General features: G+C 48.6%; 1 protein-coding gene across 1 annotated transcript; it reads left to right on the top strand.

The window, feature by feature from the left end:
* Positions 1-654: 654 nt before the first annotated feature.
* On the top strand, positions 655-12,869 carry LOC123096510 (calcineurin B-like protein 7). The gene is made up of 8 exons (XM_044518257.1): positions 655-1,054; position 3,360; positions 7,879-7,961; positions 8,068-8,127; positions 8,326-8,434; positions 9,075-9,127; positions 9,772-9,852; positions 12,753-12,869. The coding sequence occupies exons 1-8, from the start codon at positions 977-979 to the stop codon at positions 12,867-12,869; spliced, it is 582 nt and encodes a 193-aa protein (XP_044374192.1). The 5' UTR covers positions 655-976.
* The last annotated feature ends 3,617 nt before the right edge of the window (positions 12,870-16,486 follow it).

Raw genomic sequence — 16,486 nt, 5'->3', positions numbered from 1 at the left:
GCGATCACCGCCACTGCATGAATGAGGAGCCAGTGTCTCCTCTCAGACGCGTCAAGGAGGAGCCAACGTACCCCTACGCAACCGCAGCGACGTCCAGATCGTACGTCGCGTCAACGTACCCCCACGCTAAGCGATCACTCCAGAGGGAGACATACAGGAGGAAGTTGAGCGGCTCCTCAGCGAGCGCCAGGCTACAAGCTTTAGTTCTTTTTTTTAGTTTTCAGTTAAACGGCCAAAATATCGGTCGTTTTTATGTAAATTATGTCTGAATATGAATGAAATCCGACGTGTTTGCTGAAATTTGTACCATTTGTTTAAATCTGGTTTGAATTGTATGCGGTTAGTTTTGGATGACCGGCTTCTGCATCCGAGTCTGCGGACGGATGCGTTTGGGATCAGCATTGGAGACGCCCTTAGTATATGTTTCTGTGTTGCATACTGATAAAAGGGAATGCATAGATGTGGCGATCTTGTTTGCATGCAAGTCAACTTTTGCCTTCCAGTGTCTTGTTGTTATCAGTAGAGCAATATTCTGTGCCCACACTTGTGTCAGTATGACGACGTAGATCCCTGGACCCATGTTCTGTGCACGCGCATAAATATATGGTCTCCTTCTTCTAACTCCTTCCCCGTTGCATCAGCCATAAGCTTGACGCTATTGTCCTGGAACATGCTACTGTACACACTATCCTTCTTTCTCTTCAGCCACCTGTAGATCTTTTAGCACCGTGGATCGAACAACGCATCCTTCCTTGTTTCCCAGTGAGCTTGTGTCTTGGTTGTTTCCCTGGTTGCTGACTGTGTTTCTGGGCTGTTCTGCTTTTGCTGGATTCCATTTCTCCGGGTAAAACTAATACTAATTGGTTTTGTGCTGATACCAATGTCTTTGCCCTTTTGTCCTAGGTGTTTTCTTCATCCCTTTCTGCAAAAGACGGAGAAAAATGGTTGGGTTTGTTAGTCTTGTGAGTCGGCCTGTATGGGCTGTGCATCGTCAAAGCAGTTCAAACGAGCTCCACGGCATGGGGATGCTGCTCTTCTGGCCAAAGAGACCACTGTTAGGTTGATCTCCTTCCGATCGAGCCCAACGGCTCGACGGGCCCTTGACCCGCGCCCTGATCGGGGGCGCCCAACCAAACCATGGTTGGTGGGCCCCTGTGACCCGCGCTATATAACAGAGGTGGGGGCTGGGGCATGACTCACGAGGTTGAACGTTGCCATAAACTTCACCGAACAGTCCCTACCGATCTAGGGTAAGCGCGGTGCTTACGGGAAACACACCACCGCCGCTATCTCTGTCCACGTCGCCGCCGTCTCCACACCACCATGGCCGGCGCTGGATCGAGTTCATCTGCACCAGGAGAAGGTAGGTTACCGGATCTACTAGCCTACTGCGATCAAAGGTCTATCAATGGTATCATACAGGTCGGGCTAGATGATTTCGGTACAAAGAAACAAAAACAGAAAAAGAAAAGAGATCCCTTTCCCAAGAACCCTAACCAGAGGGCAAAGAAATCTCAAAGAAAGTTGTGCCGCCGCTCCAGCCGCGCCGTTCCTCTTGATCCCGAATCGCATCGGCACGCCGAGGATCCGGGACGAAGAACACTACCCCGCAAGGGCCAACGGGCACCACCACCGAACCGCTTGACGGCGGCGTGCTCTCCTTCGGGAGCTCGCGCGCACCGGCAAGGGGGATGGGGGAGGCGCCGCTGTATCGAACAGAAGAGCAAAGCACGGCTCTGTTGGCGTCTCTGATCCCTCTCTCTCACTGGTTTCGGTGGATGGGGCGAAAGGAAAAAGGGGGAGCCTCGATGCACTCTGTCTCTGTCTCTCACGGATGGAACAGGGAAAGGGAAGGCTCGCGCGGCGTGGCTCGAGCCGTCGCCGGCGGCCGGCGTGGCCCCAACCCGCCACATCGGGATCTCTCTGCTCTCTCTCAATCTCTCTGTTGCGGGAGAAGGGGAGATACAAAGGAGAGAAAAGAAGGGGAAGGGGAGAAGGAATGGAGAGGGCTTGCACGGCGCGGTGCTAGCTCGCCGTCGCCGGCAACCGGCGCGGCGCGGTGACCGAGCGGCCGGCGTCGAGCGCCATGGCACGGTACGGGAACGAGGCGAGCGGCGTGCGGGGGGAGGAAATGAGCTAGGGTTTCCCCCCACGACGGCGCTGGCTGGTTTTGACCCAGCGATGCGCACGGTCGGCCATCGGATCTCAACGAACGGCCCGGATCGGAACCCTGACCCTCTGTTGGCTTTTGGGCCGAAAAGAGGCACGGGCTGGCAGCGCCGGCGCGGGCGCAGCCCACGCGCGCTTGGGCTGCAGGCCGGAGCGAGGCCAGCTCGCGCGGAGCGCAGAGAAGGCCATCGGCCAAAGCGCAGCGTGGCTGAGCCAACGTTCTTTTCTTTTTAATTTTTTGTTTTAATAGTTTTTGTCCAGTTTTTTGGGCAGTCTTCTAATAGATTTTCTATGCAATTTTTTCCAACGAAAAATTTTGTTTAGAAAATAGAAAGGTAAACAGAAAATGTTTCTGAAAATTCAAATAGAAAATTTTCATAAAAAGAAATGTTCATGAATTTTACAGAGAAAATAATAAATTTCATGAATCTTTTATTTAATCAAAGAAAAGTTTCTGTAAAAAGTAAAAAGTTCGTGAATTTTTATTCACGTTTTTCCGCTGCGTAAATAATTATTAGTTCTCTTTAAAAAGAAAATAAAAGTTTAGATAGAATTATGTTTTTAAGAGCATGTTAAAGTAATTATTGAAATGATATGGTTATGTTATTTTTTTCTGACCAACGTTATTAATAACATGATCATGTTTATTATTGAAATTTGAAGGTGCATTTATTTCTAATATTTTGCCCAACGGTAATATAGATTTAATTGCATAGACAAGTTTTAATTTGACCAACGTTAGATTATTGCATATGATTGTTATACTGATGTCACTTAAATTGTGATTTCAGGAGGCTTTCACTTGATGAGTTGCCTAAAAGAAGTTCCGACACTCAGAGGTGACAACCACACTGAGTGGAGGAAGAAAGTTGAACTGGCATTTGTTTGTGCTGATCTTGACTGGGTAGTGGAGAAACCACAGCCGGTCAGACCCACAGAGCCAATAAGAAAGGCCACTGATGATGATGTTGCATGGGCTAAAAAGAAGGGGGACTATGCTCCTTTGGAGCAATCCTACCTCATAGATAACCAAAAGTGGGTCAATGCAAACAAAATGTGCATGGCATTTATAAAGAATACCATCGAGAGCACCATTGTGGGCTCCATTGCAGAGTGCACTTCCGCAAAGGACTTGCTTACAAAGATAAAGAGCCAGTTCACTGGCTCTTCAAAGATATATGCCACCCAAGTGTTAGAGCAACTGGTAACACAACATTACACAGGTGGTAGTCATGGAATAAGAGAGCACATCCCGAGGATGAGCAATATGGCAGCAAAGCTAAAGCCCATGGACGAGGATCTGGAGATCAAACCAAAGCTCCTGGTCCACCTGGTCATGGCTTCACTGCCAAAGGAGTTTGAAACTTTTGTTGTAAACTACAATATGTCACCTGGAACATGGGACATTGAAAAGACAATAGCAATGCGTGTCCAAGAAGAGGACAGACTCAAAGCTGCACATGGTGGTTCACTCAACTATGTGAAGGATTACAAGAAAAAGAATTACAATCAAAACAATAAAAGTTCTCCTTCAAAGCATGGAAAAGCCCCCTATCAGCATAAGCATCAACAACAACCTTTCTCAGTGGACAGAGACACTTGTCTCCACTGCAAGCAGAAAGGGCATTACAAGAAAGACTGCGCTGCTTGGATGAAGTCAGTCATGGCAAAAAGAGGTAACAATATAGTTTCATTTGTAAATGAATCCTTGTATACACAGTTTTCAAAATCCACTTGGTGGATTGATTCAGGAGCATCTGTTCATGTTACAAATTATTTACAGGGATTCCGTTCGACGCGGACTATGCTAAGAAGAGAAAGACGCATTGAAGTCGCAAACGGAGTTGAAGCAGAAGTTGAAGATGTCGGTGACATCTCCTTGGAGTTAGCTGATGGATTCAATCTTCTACTTAGAGATGTTTTATTTGTTCCATCATGTCATAGAAACTTAATTAGTGTTTCTTGTTTGGACAAAGATAATTATGAATGTTATTTTGGACATGGCAGGTGTGCCATTTGGTATAATCATGCTTATGTGGGTGATGCTTTACTATAAGATGAGCTTTATTTGTTATCACTTCGTGAAAAAGTTTATTCTGTATGCAATGTGAAAGAACACGTTTCTGTGTCGAATAAAGAACAAAAGAAACGAAAGAGAACATTCGACTCATCAAAATTATGGCACTGTTGCTTGGGCCATATTTCCAAGGGGAGAATAGAAAGATTAGTCAAGAGTGAAATTCTTCCTCCGTTAGAATTCTCAGACTTAGAACCATGCATCGATTGCATTAAAGGAAAGTATATAAAAAATCAAAAAAGGTGCAATCCATAGCACAGGCACACTAGAAATCATCCACACTGATATTTGTGGACCATTTCCGGTGAAAAGTGTGGATGGATATGACTCGTTCATAACATTCACAGATGATTACTCTCGCCATGGATATATTTATCCAATTAAAGAAAGATCTGAAGCATTGGATAAATTTAAAATATTCAAAGCTGAAGTTGAAAATCAACATGATAAAAGAATAAAGATAGTCAGGTCCGACCGTGGGGAAGAGTACTATGGTCGGCACACTCCATATGGCCAAGTCCCTGGACCTTTTGCAAAGTTCTTGCAGGAGACTGGCATAGTAGCCCAGTATTCAATGCCGGGCGAGCCTCAGCAAAATGGAGTAGCTGAAAGGCGCAAACGTACACTTATGGATATGGTGCGCAGTATGATGAGTTATTCCAACTTGCCATTGGGATTATGGATGGAGGCGCTTAAAACCGCCATTCACATTCTCAATAGAGTACCAAGCAAGTCGGTGCCCAAAACACTGTACGAGCTATGGACTGGAAGGGTGCCTTCTCTACAACACTTCAGGGTGTGGGGGTGCCCCGTTGAGGCCAAAATGTTTAATCCAAACATTGCAAAGCTAGATCCCAAAACAGTAAGTTGCCACTTCATTGGCTATCTAGACAGATCAAAGGGTTTCCGTTTCTACTGCCCAGACAGATATACAAAGTTTGTAGAAATGAGACATGCAGTCTTCTTAGAGGATGAAATGATGAGGGGGAGCTTGGTAGCTCGGAAAATTGATCTTGAGGAGAAGAGGGTGCATGCACCTAATCCGATGATTCAGGAGCCATTTTTCTCACTACCAGTTGCAACTCCACCCATGACAACTGTGGGGGCAGACCCAGAACCTGTCAGTCAGGAGCTGACTGAACCCGTTGTTGAGCATGAAAGGGAGGTGCAGCAGCAAATTTTAGAAGAAGTGCCAGAAGTTGAGGCACAGAATGTGCCAGAAACGGAGGCCCTTAGAAGGTCTACAAGACCAAGAAAGTCAGTTATTTCTACTGACTTTAAAGTTTATAACATAGAAATGGTTCATATGGAAAAAGATCCCACCTCATATGAAGAAGCCATGAGAAGCCCTCATTCATCGATGTGGATGAAGGCAATGGAAGACGAGATGAAATCAATGAGTTCCAAGGATGTTTGAGACTTAGAGGAAATTCCTAAAGGAGCCAAGACAGTAGGCTGCAAATGGGTCTACAAAATTAAGTATGACTCTAAAGGGAATGTAGAAAAGTATAAAGCACGACTCGTGGCAAAAGGATTTACACAAAGAGAAGGGATAGATTATAATGAGACATTTTCTCTGGTCTCATGTAATGATTCCTTCAGAATCATAATGGCATTAGTTGCTCATTTTGATTTAGAGTTACATCGAATGGATGTAAAGACGACATTTCTCGAAGATTTAGAGGAAAATGTCTACATGAAACAGCCCAAGGGTTTTATCATGGAAGGCAAGGAAAATATGGGATGCCGCCTAAAGAAATCCATTTATGGATTAAAGCAAGCCTCTAGACAGTGGTATTTAAAGTTTAATCAAATGATTAAAAGTTTTGGATTTAAAGAAAATATTGAGGATAACTGCATTTATGCAAAGTTTAAAAATGGGAAATATATTTTCCTAATCTTGTATGTGGATAATATTCTGCTTGCTAGCAGTGATGTTAGTCTACTACAAGAAACAAAGAAGTTCTTATCCTCGAATTTTGACATAACAGATCTTGGTGAAGCATCATATGTTTTGGGCATAGAAATTCACCGAGATAGAAACAGTGGAGTCTTAGGATTATCGCAGAAAGCATTTTTAGAAAAGGTTCTTAAAAGGTATAATATGCATGCGAGTAAAGCCACACCTGCTCCCATAGTTAAGGGCGATAGTTTTGGGAAATTCCAATGTCCCAAAAACCAGTATGAGATTGATCAAATGAAAGGAGTACCATATACTCCGGCAGTTGGCAGCTTGCAATATGCACAAGTGTGCACTCGCCCTGACTTAGCCTTTATCACCGAGGTACTCAGTAGATATCAAGAGAATCCAGACATAGAGCACTGGAAGATGGTAAAGAAAGCATTGCGTTATGCGCAAGGCACGAAGGACTACATGCTAACATACAAGAGATCTGATTCCCTAGAGATAAAAGGGTATTCAGACGCAGATTTTGCGGGGGACAAAGATGATAGAAAACCCACGTCAGGATACGTATTCACCCTCGCTGGGGGAGCTATTTCGTGGAAAAGCTCCAAATCGATAGCTGCATCATCCATGATGTATGCAGAATTCATAGCATGCTTCGAAGCCATGGGGCAGACGATATGGCTAAAGGGAGATGTACCCGACTTAAAAGTGGTAGATTGTATTCACAAACCACTAAAAATGTACTGCGACAATCAGGCCGCAGTATTTTATGCTCACAACAAGTCGAGTAATGCTGCCAAAACAATAGAGATAAAGTATTATGTTGTGAAAGATAAAAACCAGGATCAAACTATAAGTCTCGAACATATAAAGACAAAAGATATGCTTGCGGATCCGCTAAGGAAAGGCTTACCACCCAATGTGTTCAAGAAATACTTAGCCGGCATGGGTTTAAGGGAAAGCCTTATGATTCCTGGATAAGCCCAAAAGGAACATAATTTGTTTCTGAACAAAACGTATGTTGTAGCTGAATGATTCTATCGGCAATTGAGCTATGACGATGAAACATGCTCTATGTACCAATATGTGATGAACCAAATAAAATAGAATGTATAAGGTTAAAAGTAAAGTTGAGATCAAGGGGGAGAATGTTAGGTTGATCTCCTCCCGATCGAGCCCAACGGCTCGACGGGCCCTTGACCCGCGCCCAGATCGGGGGTGCCCAACCAAACCATGGTTGGTGGGGCCCTGTGACCCGCGCTATATAACAGAGGTGGGGGCCGGGGCACGACTCACGAGGTTGAACGCTGCCACAAACCCCATCGAACACTCCCTACCGATCTAGGGTAAGCGCGGTGCTCACGGGAAACACACCACCGCCGCCATCTCTGTCCACGTCGCCGCCGTCTCCACACCACCATGGCCGGCGCTGGATCGAGTTCATCTGCACCAGGAGAAGGTAGGTTACCGGATCTACTAGCCTACTGCGATCTAAGGTCTATCAACCACATGTAAGAACTTCTAGCTCCTGCTTTTCTTTCTGGTGATTTTTTTCAGTGCAAGAATGAGTCCATGCGTTTCCCCTGTCGTTTAATTTCTACTCCCTTCGTTCTAAAATAGATGATTCAACTTTGTACTAACTTTAAGACAAAGTTGGTATAAAGTTGGGTCATCTATTTTGAACGGAGGGTGTACTAACTAATTTCTTCCCGCATGCATGCAGTTTCTTTGGATGAAGTGAAAGCCCTCTACGAGTTCTTTGAAAAGATTAGCTATTCTATATTCAAGGATGGGCTCATTCACAAGGTATATATCAGGCCTGTTATATCTTCTTTTAGCTAGGCTAATCTTCTCGCTGAGGCAGCAAATTCACCATGTGGTTCCTTCTGAAAATTCTTTTTTTTGTTAACAGGAGGAGTTCCAACTTGCTCTCTTCAGGAACAGCAATCGGAAAAGCCTTTTCGCCGATCGGGTCAGTTCATAATTCTATTCCAATGCTCTAAATAGCTATAATTTCTTCAACAATTTGGATGTCCTTTAATTTTGGCATGACGGCGTGTACTGTGTACAGCAAGATGAGACAGTAGTTGGAGCCTGAATATTATTATCTGTGATATCTCATATTGGATCAACCGTGTAACCTGTTAACATGTGTATTCGACTATTGCAGATATTTGATCTGTTTGATATGAAGCGAAATGGTGTGATCGAATTTGATGAGTTTGCTCGGTCCCTCCAATTTTTTCACCCGGATACACCCATGGCAGACAAGATTGCATGTACGAAACCAGCCACCCTTTTCTCCCAATGTTATATTTTGTGTGCGAATGTTGTAAGACATGACTAGCATTTCATAAATTCTGGGTGCAATTCAAGTAGCTGTAGCCTATTACTATATACTACTCCCCCCTTCCTAAATATAAGTTCTTTTTAGAGATTCCATTATAGAGATTACATTCGAATGTATATAGACGCTTTTTAAGTATAAGTTCATTCATTTTGCTCTGTATGTAGTTTATAGTGAATATCTTAAAAGACTTATATTTAGGAACAGAGGGCATCCTTTCCCAAATATAAGTCTTTCTAGGGTTTTCAACAAATGACTACATACGAAGCAAAATGAGTAAATCTACACCTAAAATATGTCTTTATACATCCTTATGCAGTTTGTAATGCAATCTCTAAAGAGACTTATATTTAGGAACAGAGGGAGTAGTATATTTGGGAGGACTTCTGTTTATATGTGGAGAAGTGCTTGGGTACCCCCCCCCCCCCACACACACACACACAAAAAAAACGTATAAAGAGTAGTATGGACTTTTCACAAATTGTATTCACTTTTCTACATAGAACGTATATCCTGTAGGTTCGTATATATGTGCTTCTCCTATTTAACATCTGGAGGATTCTTTCTGGCAGTTGCATTCAGACTATATGACCTGCGAGGCACCGGCAGCATTGAACGTGAAGAGGTTTGTACTCCCTCCGTCCTGAAATACTTGTCGGAGGAATGGATGTATCTAGACGTATTTTAGTTCTAGATACATTCATTTTCATGCATTTCTCCGACAAGTATTTCCAGACGGAGGGAATATTGTTTATTTACTGAAGATGAAGACTATCATTCTGCACATAATCATGTCAACTGAATATACTACTTTGAGGCGTTTTGAACACACTACCACGCACTGCGGTTTGCAGATTTAGATGGTTATCCCTTCAGCTCTGTTAGTACATTCAGCTTCATCTATCTATTACTGTATATACTAAAAGCAAAATACGGAGAGAAAGAAAAAGAGAAATCTGCTAGAGATTCTCACAGAAACCAGAAACATCAGGCCGTCGATCTGGTGGACCGTCTTCAATTATTAAATCATAGCCATTAGATGTTTATAAATGTATCTACTTGCATTCTTTGTCAGGGCCCATATTTTAATAGACATCATAGATACAGCTTTAGAAAATGACAAATGCTTAAAATTATATTTTTAATGATGCCTTCGCATGCTAGTGGGAAAAATAGCACAAAAAACATTATATGCGCTAAGTATAGCACGACACTCTACCTTTACAATTTGACGGTTTGAGTACTTACTGAACCTGATCATTTGTGCAGTTGAAGGAGATGGTGCTTGCAATCCTAAATGAATCAGACCTACTTCTTTCTGACGATGCTGTCGAACAGATGGTTGATCAGGTACGAGTACGCCACAACCAGATGAAATGTTGCCGTGCAACAAGCGTTCACGAAATAGGCTTTAGCCCTGCTATATAGATATAGCAACCACCCGATACAACAAAGAATACAATGCTGGGGCAAACAGCACAAGCAGGCCCAAAAGAAACAAAAGAGAAAGAAGAGGAAAAAAAATGTCGACAGCGTCGGATCGACGAAAACGACGATGACCCGTAACCGCTGCGCCACCGGAGATTTACCACCTCGCACCTAGCATCTCGAACCTCCGCATACCAAGCAACACCTTCAGGAAGGGAAACGACGACGACGCTGCTGCCCGGACAAGTCCTAGGGTTTCCCTGGTACACGGAGGGGCCGTGGGGAAGGGGAATACCCAACGCCCTTCAGGAAGGAACGGTGGCGCCCACAAGCGTCACCGCGTCGGTGCCGATAAGCCGGCAGGGATTTCTCCCCTCCACCAATCACCCACATCCCCGAATTGTCCGATGCGCTCCACCACTCATGCCGCCCACCAACATGCACCACCATGGTCTTGCCGTCATCACCGCTGCCTCACCATGGTCAGCGAAGCAAGACCGACGAGGTCGAAAGGGAGCAGGCGGAAACGAGGAGCGGCGGCGACAACAGCCACGCGGGAGGAGACAACCTCCACCGCCGTCGGCTGTCACCGACCGAACGCGGCGAGAGGAGCATCTTTTTTAGAACGAAGGCTCCAGAAGAGCCCGGCTTTGAATTAACAAAGCCATCAACCGGCCAGGATTGCAAACTCGAAACCAACACAAGAAAACGAAAAAACGACAAGATACAGAGGCGCTGGACAACAGCACACAAGCCTCACACACACCCAGCTAAATGATCGAACAAGGAGACACGCAGCTCGGGGATGTGTAGGTCCTCATTCGCATTCAAATCACCAGGGAGAAGGATAATGACAGCACAGGAGCAGCCATTCTGACGGCGAGGGAGGGCACGCCGTCGCCAAATCACCAACGGCCCCAGATTGCCATGACCTCCCAGCCTAGTGTCAAAGAAGACCCCTGTCTCCTCGCCTGGCTCGAAGGCGCCGAACCGTTGACAGTGTAGCAGTTCACCCTAGAACCTGGGGGGAAAGACACCGGCAGGCTGCATCTGGAAAGGAACCTAGCTCACCCGCCTAGCCTCAGAATGATCTCATGGAGCAGAGCACCACCCAACACCCACAGACTGGACACGAAAGAGAAAGAGCTGCTGGAACGGAACGAACGGAGGAGCAGTAGCATAGCGTCCCTATAGGCGAAGAGCCACTGAGATCTCGTCGCAGACAAAGAAGACCAGCTACTGCCGCCGCTGCACACTCACCGCATCGCCGAGGAGCCCACTGCCCACCTAGCTCCCAAAAACGGCGCCTTCAGGAAGGACGCGACGCCAAGGGCGCCGCCGCCGCCCAACAGAGTTGAGGTTTTCACCCGAAGACTAGAGGGATGGGGGGGCGATGGATCTGACCTGGACGACGCCTCCAGGGAGGGGAACGGCGCCATGAGCGTCGCCGCCGCCAAGACCGACAAGGCCGGCCTGGAATTTCTCCCGGTCTTCGAATCCCCACCTCCACCACCCACCGACGCAAGATCCGGCGGCCCGCAAAGAAGCCGGAAAGATCTGGCCGGGGCGGAGCTTTCGAAACAGGGGGCAGGGGCGGCCAGATCTGGCGCCACCGCGAGCCACAACCGCCGCAGCACCAGGGCTCCCGTCCACCGGGGCACCCGCCATCCACACGGCCAGGAGTGCCGGTCCATGCCCGCGCCACCGCCTGCCGCCGGGCCGGTGACGCCTCGCCGACCAGGGCCGCCGCCCTGGGGAACACGGCCCCCCGCAGCAGAGGCAGGGGCGCCAGGGCCCCGCCGCCACCTTCCTCGGCGGCACCCCGGGCTTGCCCGGCGGCGGCCTCAGGCAGCGGCGAGGGCGAGGGGAGAAGAAAGGGGGGCGGCGGAGCTAGGGTTTGGTGCCCCCGAGTCGCCCGAGCAGGGGCGACGCGGGGGGGGGGGGTCTCAGTATGCTGGAGTCTCCGCGAGAGGAGCATACCGGGCCCTCGAGGCCCGTCCGAGCCCAAAAGGGGCTCGTGAAGCACCCTTCGCCGCGCTGCAGTAGGCGTACCGCCGTCTCCACAACCCCCCGCACAAGCCGCACCTCCTCTACCCCTGACGGAGCCGCCGCAGACGAGATCGAGCCAGGCCTGCCCAGACCCAGATGGGGCCCAAAGGGGGCCAGTTCTGGGCCGGGAGAGCGTCGCCACCATCCACCGCGCCAGCCCGCCGCCAAGTGGCCGCGTCACCGCCCCCTAGCCACCCGGAGCCACGCCGCCAGAGCAGCCGCCGTCGCCAAAACCTCTGCAGACCGAGGAGCACCGCCGCGGGTCACCCCCACCCGAGCGAGGGCACTGTGCGGGGGGGGGGGGAGGGAGGGGGTGGACAAGGCCGCCGCCGCCGCCGACACCACGCGGGAAGGGCCCGGTGGCGCAGGCCGGTGGCGGTGGGAGGAGCGCTAGGGGAGGGGGGTGCTGGGGGCGGCGAGAGGAGCCCCCGTTCGCCTCGCTCGGGGAGACGACGCGGGAGGAACGAGAGGGAGGGAAGAGAGGAGCGGGGGGAGGAGAACCCTGATCTGGCCTGCGCGCTAGCGAGGCCCGCCGGAACCAGCCGGGACCGGGCGGGGAAGGTGGCGGCGGCGGCGAGGGTTACGGGTCGAGAGGGTCAGGTAAGCTCCAGCTACCTCCAACTTTAGCACCACACCGGGGTTTTTTTCAACCTTCTGTTTTTGGTTTATCTAGAATAGACCCTGCAACAAGCGTTAACACTCAGAATGGTGCATATGCACCTAGGAGCCAAAGGCAATTACCGATGAACACTATGCTCACTTATATCCGACAGACATTCAAAGAGGCAGACCTGAACGGCGATGGGAAGATAGATCCCGACGAATGGAAAGCATTCACAAGTGCGAATCCAGCCTTGCTGAATTACATGACTCTCCCATACCTAAAGTAAGTAGTCCCACTATATTTTCAGCTTTGGAAAACAATGCTGAGATTGAGAAGATGACTTCTTGACTGACATCCGAGCATGCTGTGATGCAGGGACATGACCATGCCGTCGTTCCCCAGCTTTGTTCTCTACTCTGTAACTGGCGATGAAGGGTTGTACTAGATGCCATCAGCACAACCTTCTGAGCTTCTCTCATGTGGCTTGTGTTTTTCTTTTCGTTCACTGTATAATTTTTTGGGTTATGAAACATGGCTTTGTAGCAGAAACTGTAATAACAGAATGTGCACTGAGAAATGGTAGACACCAGGTCAAGAGCTGACAGTTTGGCATATCACTCTAATCGTTACATTTGCAACATCTAACAGTTTGGCCATTTATATGGATTCTTGTCGGTGCATTTACAGCCGAATATACCTGCATTTATCCGAACTATCAAAACCCGACTTTTGAACCCCATGACTCTCAAAGTATGCATGTACAAGCAGCTAATGGGGCAATATTCACCTTCTTCTGGATGGTCTTGTCTAGAGTGCAAGATTTTTTTTTGAACGAAGACGCTAGAAGCGTCCGGCTTTAAATTAATAAAGCCCCCAGGCAGAATTCACACACAACATAATTCTTACAAACCAAATAACCAAGTCTGCGAGCCCACGGCTCTGAATAAAACTAGGTAGGGCAGACAGAAGGTCTAGAACACAAAAGCGGAGCCTCAAGACGCAAGATGGATCGGTTGAAAGTCATGCAGTCGTCCCTTGTCGCGCCTTCACCATGGTGCTCTTGATTAGCTCCATCGCCTCCTTCATGCGATCCTCGTCACGCTTCTTCCCCAACGGCGCCCAAACCTGTAGAAAAATGTGATATTTGAAGATGATATCAGCAGGGTGGGCCGGGAACTTATGCTCAATCGTAATTTTGTTCCGGACCGTCCAAAGGGACCATAACAGCGCCCCAACGCATCGCCAGACTACCCTGGCATTAGCCCCACGCTGTGTCGTTAAGATAGAGAGCAAATCGCGGATAGACTGCGGATTCCAGTTTTGATTGAAAGCGTCTCGAACCGCACTCCATGCAAATCTAGCGAGCAAACAACCAAAGAACATGTGGTTAGCGTCTTCCCCTAAGCCGCAAGTGGTGCATGTTCCATCCGCCGGCCCATTGCGTTTGGCCACATTGTCGGAGGTTGGTAAGCGGTTTCGGAACATCTGCCACAAGAAAATCTTGATTTTGAGAGGTATACCGGCCTTCCATAGCCCCCTAGCTATGTCTAGAGTTGTACCCTCGGATAGCTTGTCATATAAGGACTTGACCGAGAACTTCTTGGAGGCTGTCAACCTCCACGAAATTGTATCCGGCCCCATACCACGGGTCAAACCACCCAAGTCGGCCGACAGCAAGTCCCAACTGGCAGCCTCCGTCGTGTCGAGCGTCCTAATGAATGATATAGCCGGTGGCTGAACACACAGCGCATCGGCCACCAGAATGTTGGTGTTCGTAGCCAGTTGGTACAGTTCCGGGTCGGCTTGCCACAGCGGCCCCTAGCCCCACCAATGATCAAGCCAAAACCGTGTGGACTTGCCATCGTTCACGCCGAACTGTGGACCCACTGTGAAAGCCGGACACACCGCTTGGATCCCTTTCCAAAAGGCCGAACCGTTGTTCGAAGCATTGAACAGGTTCCCATCCGGGAAATATTTAGCCCGAAAGATGTCGGCCCAGAGTCCCGACCCGTTTTGGGCCAGACGCCACCACCACTTAGAAAGGAGGGCAACGTTCATGAGTTTAGAGTTCAGCACACCCAGCCCGCCAAATTTTTTTGGCCTACACACCGCAGCCCATTTGACTAAGTGATATTTGCGCTTTGTCCCAGGCTCCCAGCTCCCTCCCAAAAGAACCGAGAGCGCGGAGTGTCGAATCTAGCATGAACCCCATCCGTGAGTAGAAACTTACCCATTGTGAAGAGAGGGAGGGAGGACAAGCTCGAGTTAGTGAGAATAAGCCTAGCCGCCGAGGACATAAACCGGCCCCTCCAAGGGCTCACCCCATTTGCGACCTTCCCATATAGAGGTTCCCATTCCACAATGGAGAGTTTCTTGGTCGAAATCGGACGCCAAGGTACTTAATCGGGAAGCTCCCCAGCTTGCAATTAAGTAGATTGGCAATCCGAGCCCTTTCCGGATCATCCACCACGATGGTGATCACTTCACTCTTAAGGAAATTGATCTTAAGACCTGATAGAATCTCAAAAGCGATTAACAGAAGCTTAATGGTAGCTATGCTTTGATCGTCGGGCTCGAACAAGAGCATCATGTCATCGACGTATTGCAAGTGCGTGACCCCACCAGGGATGAGGTGGGGTACTAACCCTTCAACATGCCCTGCTACACGCTCTTTGTTAATCATGGCCGCCAAGGCATCCGCAACAAAGTTAAAAATAAGAGGCGAGCTTGGATCTCCCTGCCGAAGGCCCCGTTTGTTACGGAAGAACTTGCCCATGTTGCCATTGATAGTGACCGCCGTGTGCCCACTACCCACGAGGTGCATGATGCGATGCACGAAACCTGCCTCAAAACCCTTTTTGAGGAAGACTTCTCGCACGAACTCCCAGTTCACGCGATCATAAGCTTTCTCGAAGTCTAATTTGAGGAGCACGCCCTGGGCCCTAGTGCGCTTTAACTCGTGAACGATTTCTTGCAGTGCAATTGGGCCCTCCAAGATGTTCCTACGCTTAAGAAAGCCCGTCTGACTAGTGATAATAACCCGTTCAGCGATCGGGGCCAGTCGTGCAGCATAGGCTTTCGCACAGATTTTGAAAGGCACATTAATCAGGGTGATGGGCCTAAAGAGCTTAATGTTATCGGCCCCTTTCACCTTAGGAATCAGGCTAATGGCCTCGTAGTTTAGACGAGAAAGATCGACCCTACCCATCGCAAAGCCATTGACAATGACATAGAACAGATGCTTTAGGCAGGGCCAAAACTTTTTGAAAAACTCAACAGGCCACCCATTCGGGCCTGGCGCAGTGCTGGTCTTCATGCCGTCTAGGGCCTGATCGATTTCCTCGTGCGTAAAGGAAAGGGCAAGCCTGCCATTCCCCTCAGGGGAAACATGCTCCGCATGATCCCACAGATCATCGCGCAAGCAGATCGGTTTTTCGTCGGCCATCCCCAAAAGGCCAAAGGAAAACTCGTAGATATGGGCCTCGATTTGATCCTGAGTCAACAGGAGCCCGTGGTTGGCATGCAAACGAAGGATGGATCACTTCCGTTTCCTCCCGTTCGCATAAGCGTGGAAGTAACCGGTATTAGCGTCCCCTTTCGTGACCCACTTGATTCTGCCCCTACGGCGCCAATATTCCTCCTCTGCTCGTAAAATCGCCGTGACTTGGTTTTCCAAGTCGTACCTATGGGCCCACTCCTCCTCCGAGAAAGGCCGGCGATCAGCTTCCGCATCTATCCGCGCAATTGCCTCTACAATGCATGCACGAGCCTTCTTGGACTCGCCACCGTAGTTAGCGCCCCACCCTCGCAGGAAAGCCCGCAGCTTTCCTGCAGCCGTATTCCAGCACTCCGCTGGTCCATGTTGAGGCCCCAATTGGGCACAGATCGATCCCCATCGATCAA

Source organism: Triticum aestivum, chromosome 1B (assembly GCF_018294505.1).
Source record: "Triticum aestivum cultivar Chinese Spring chromosome 1B, IWGSC CS RefSeq v2.1, whole genome shotgun sequence".
NCBI lineage: Eukaryota > Viridiplantae > Streptophyta > Magnoliopsida > Poales > Poaceae > Triticum > Triticum aestivum.
This window is presented reverse-complemented; position numbering and strand designations above follow the sequence as displayed.

Bases quoted from the DNA above. Each gene is read 5' to 3' on its own strand.
- LOC123096510 (XM_044518257.1), top strand. From the start codon at position 977: ATGGGCTGTGCATCGTCAAAGCAGTTCAAACGAGCTCCACGGCATGGG. The intron at 7,962-8,067 runs GTATATATCAGG...TTTTGTTAACAG, and splicing joins AGGATGGGCTCATTCACAAG to GAGGAGTTCCAACTTGCTCT. The intron at 8,435-9,074 runs GTACGAAACCAG...TCTTTCTGGCAG, and splicing joins CATGGCAGACAAGATTGCAT to TTGCATTCAGACTATATGAC.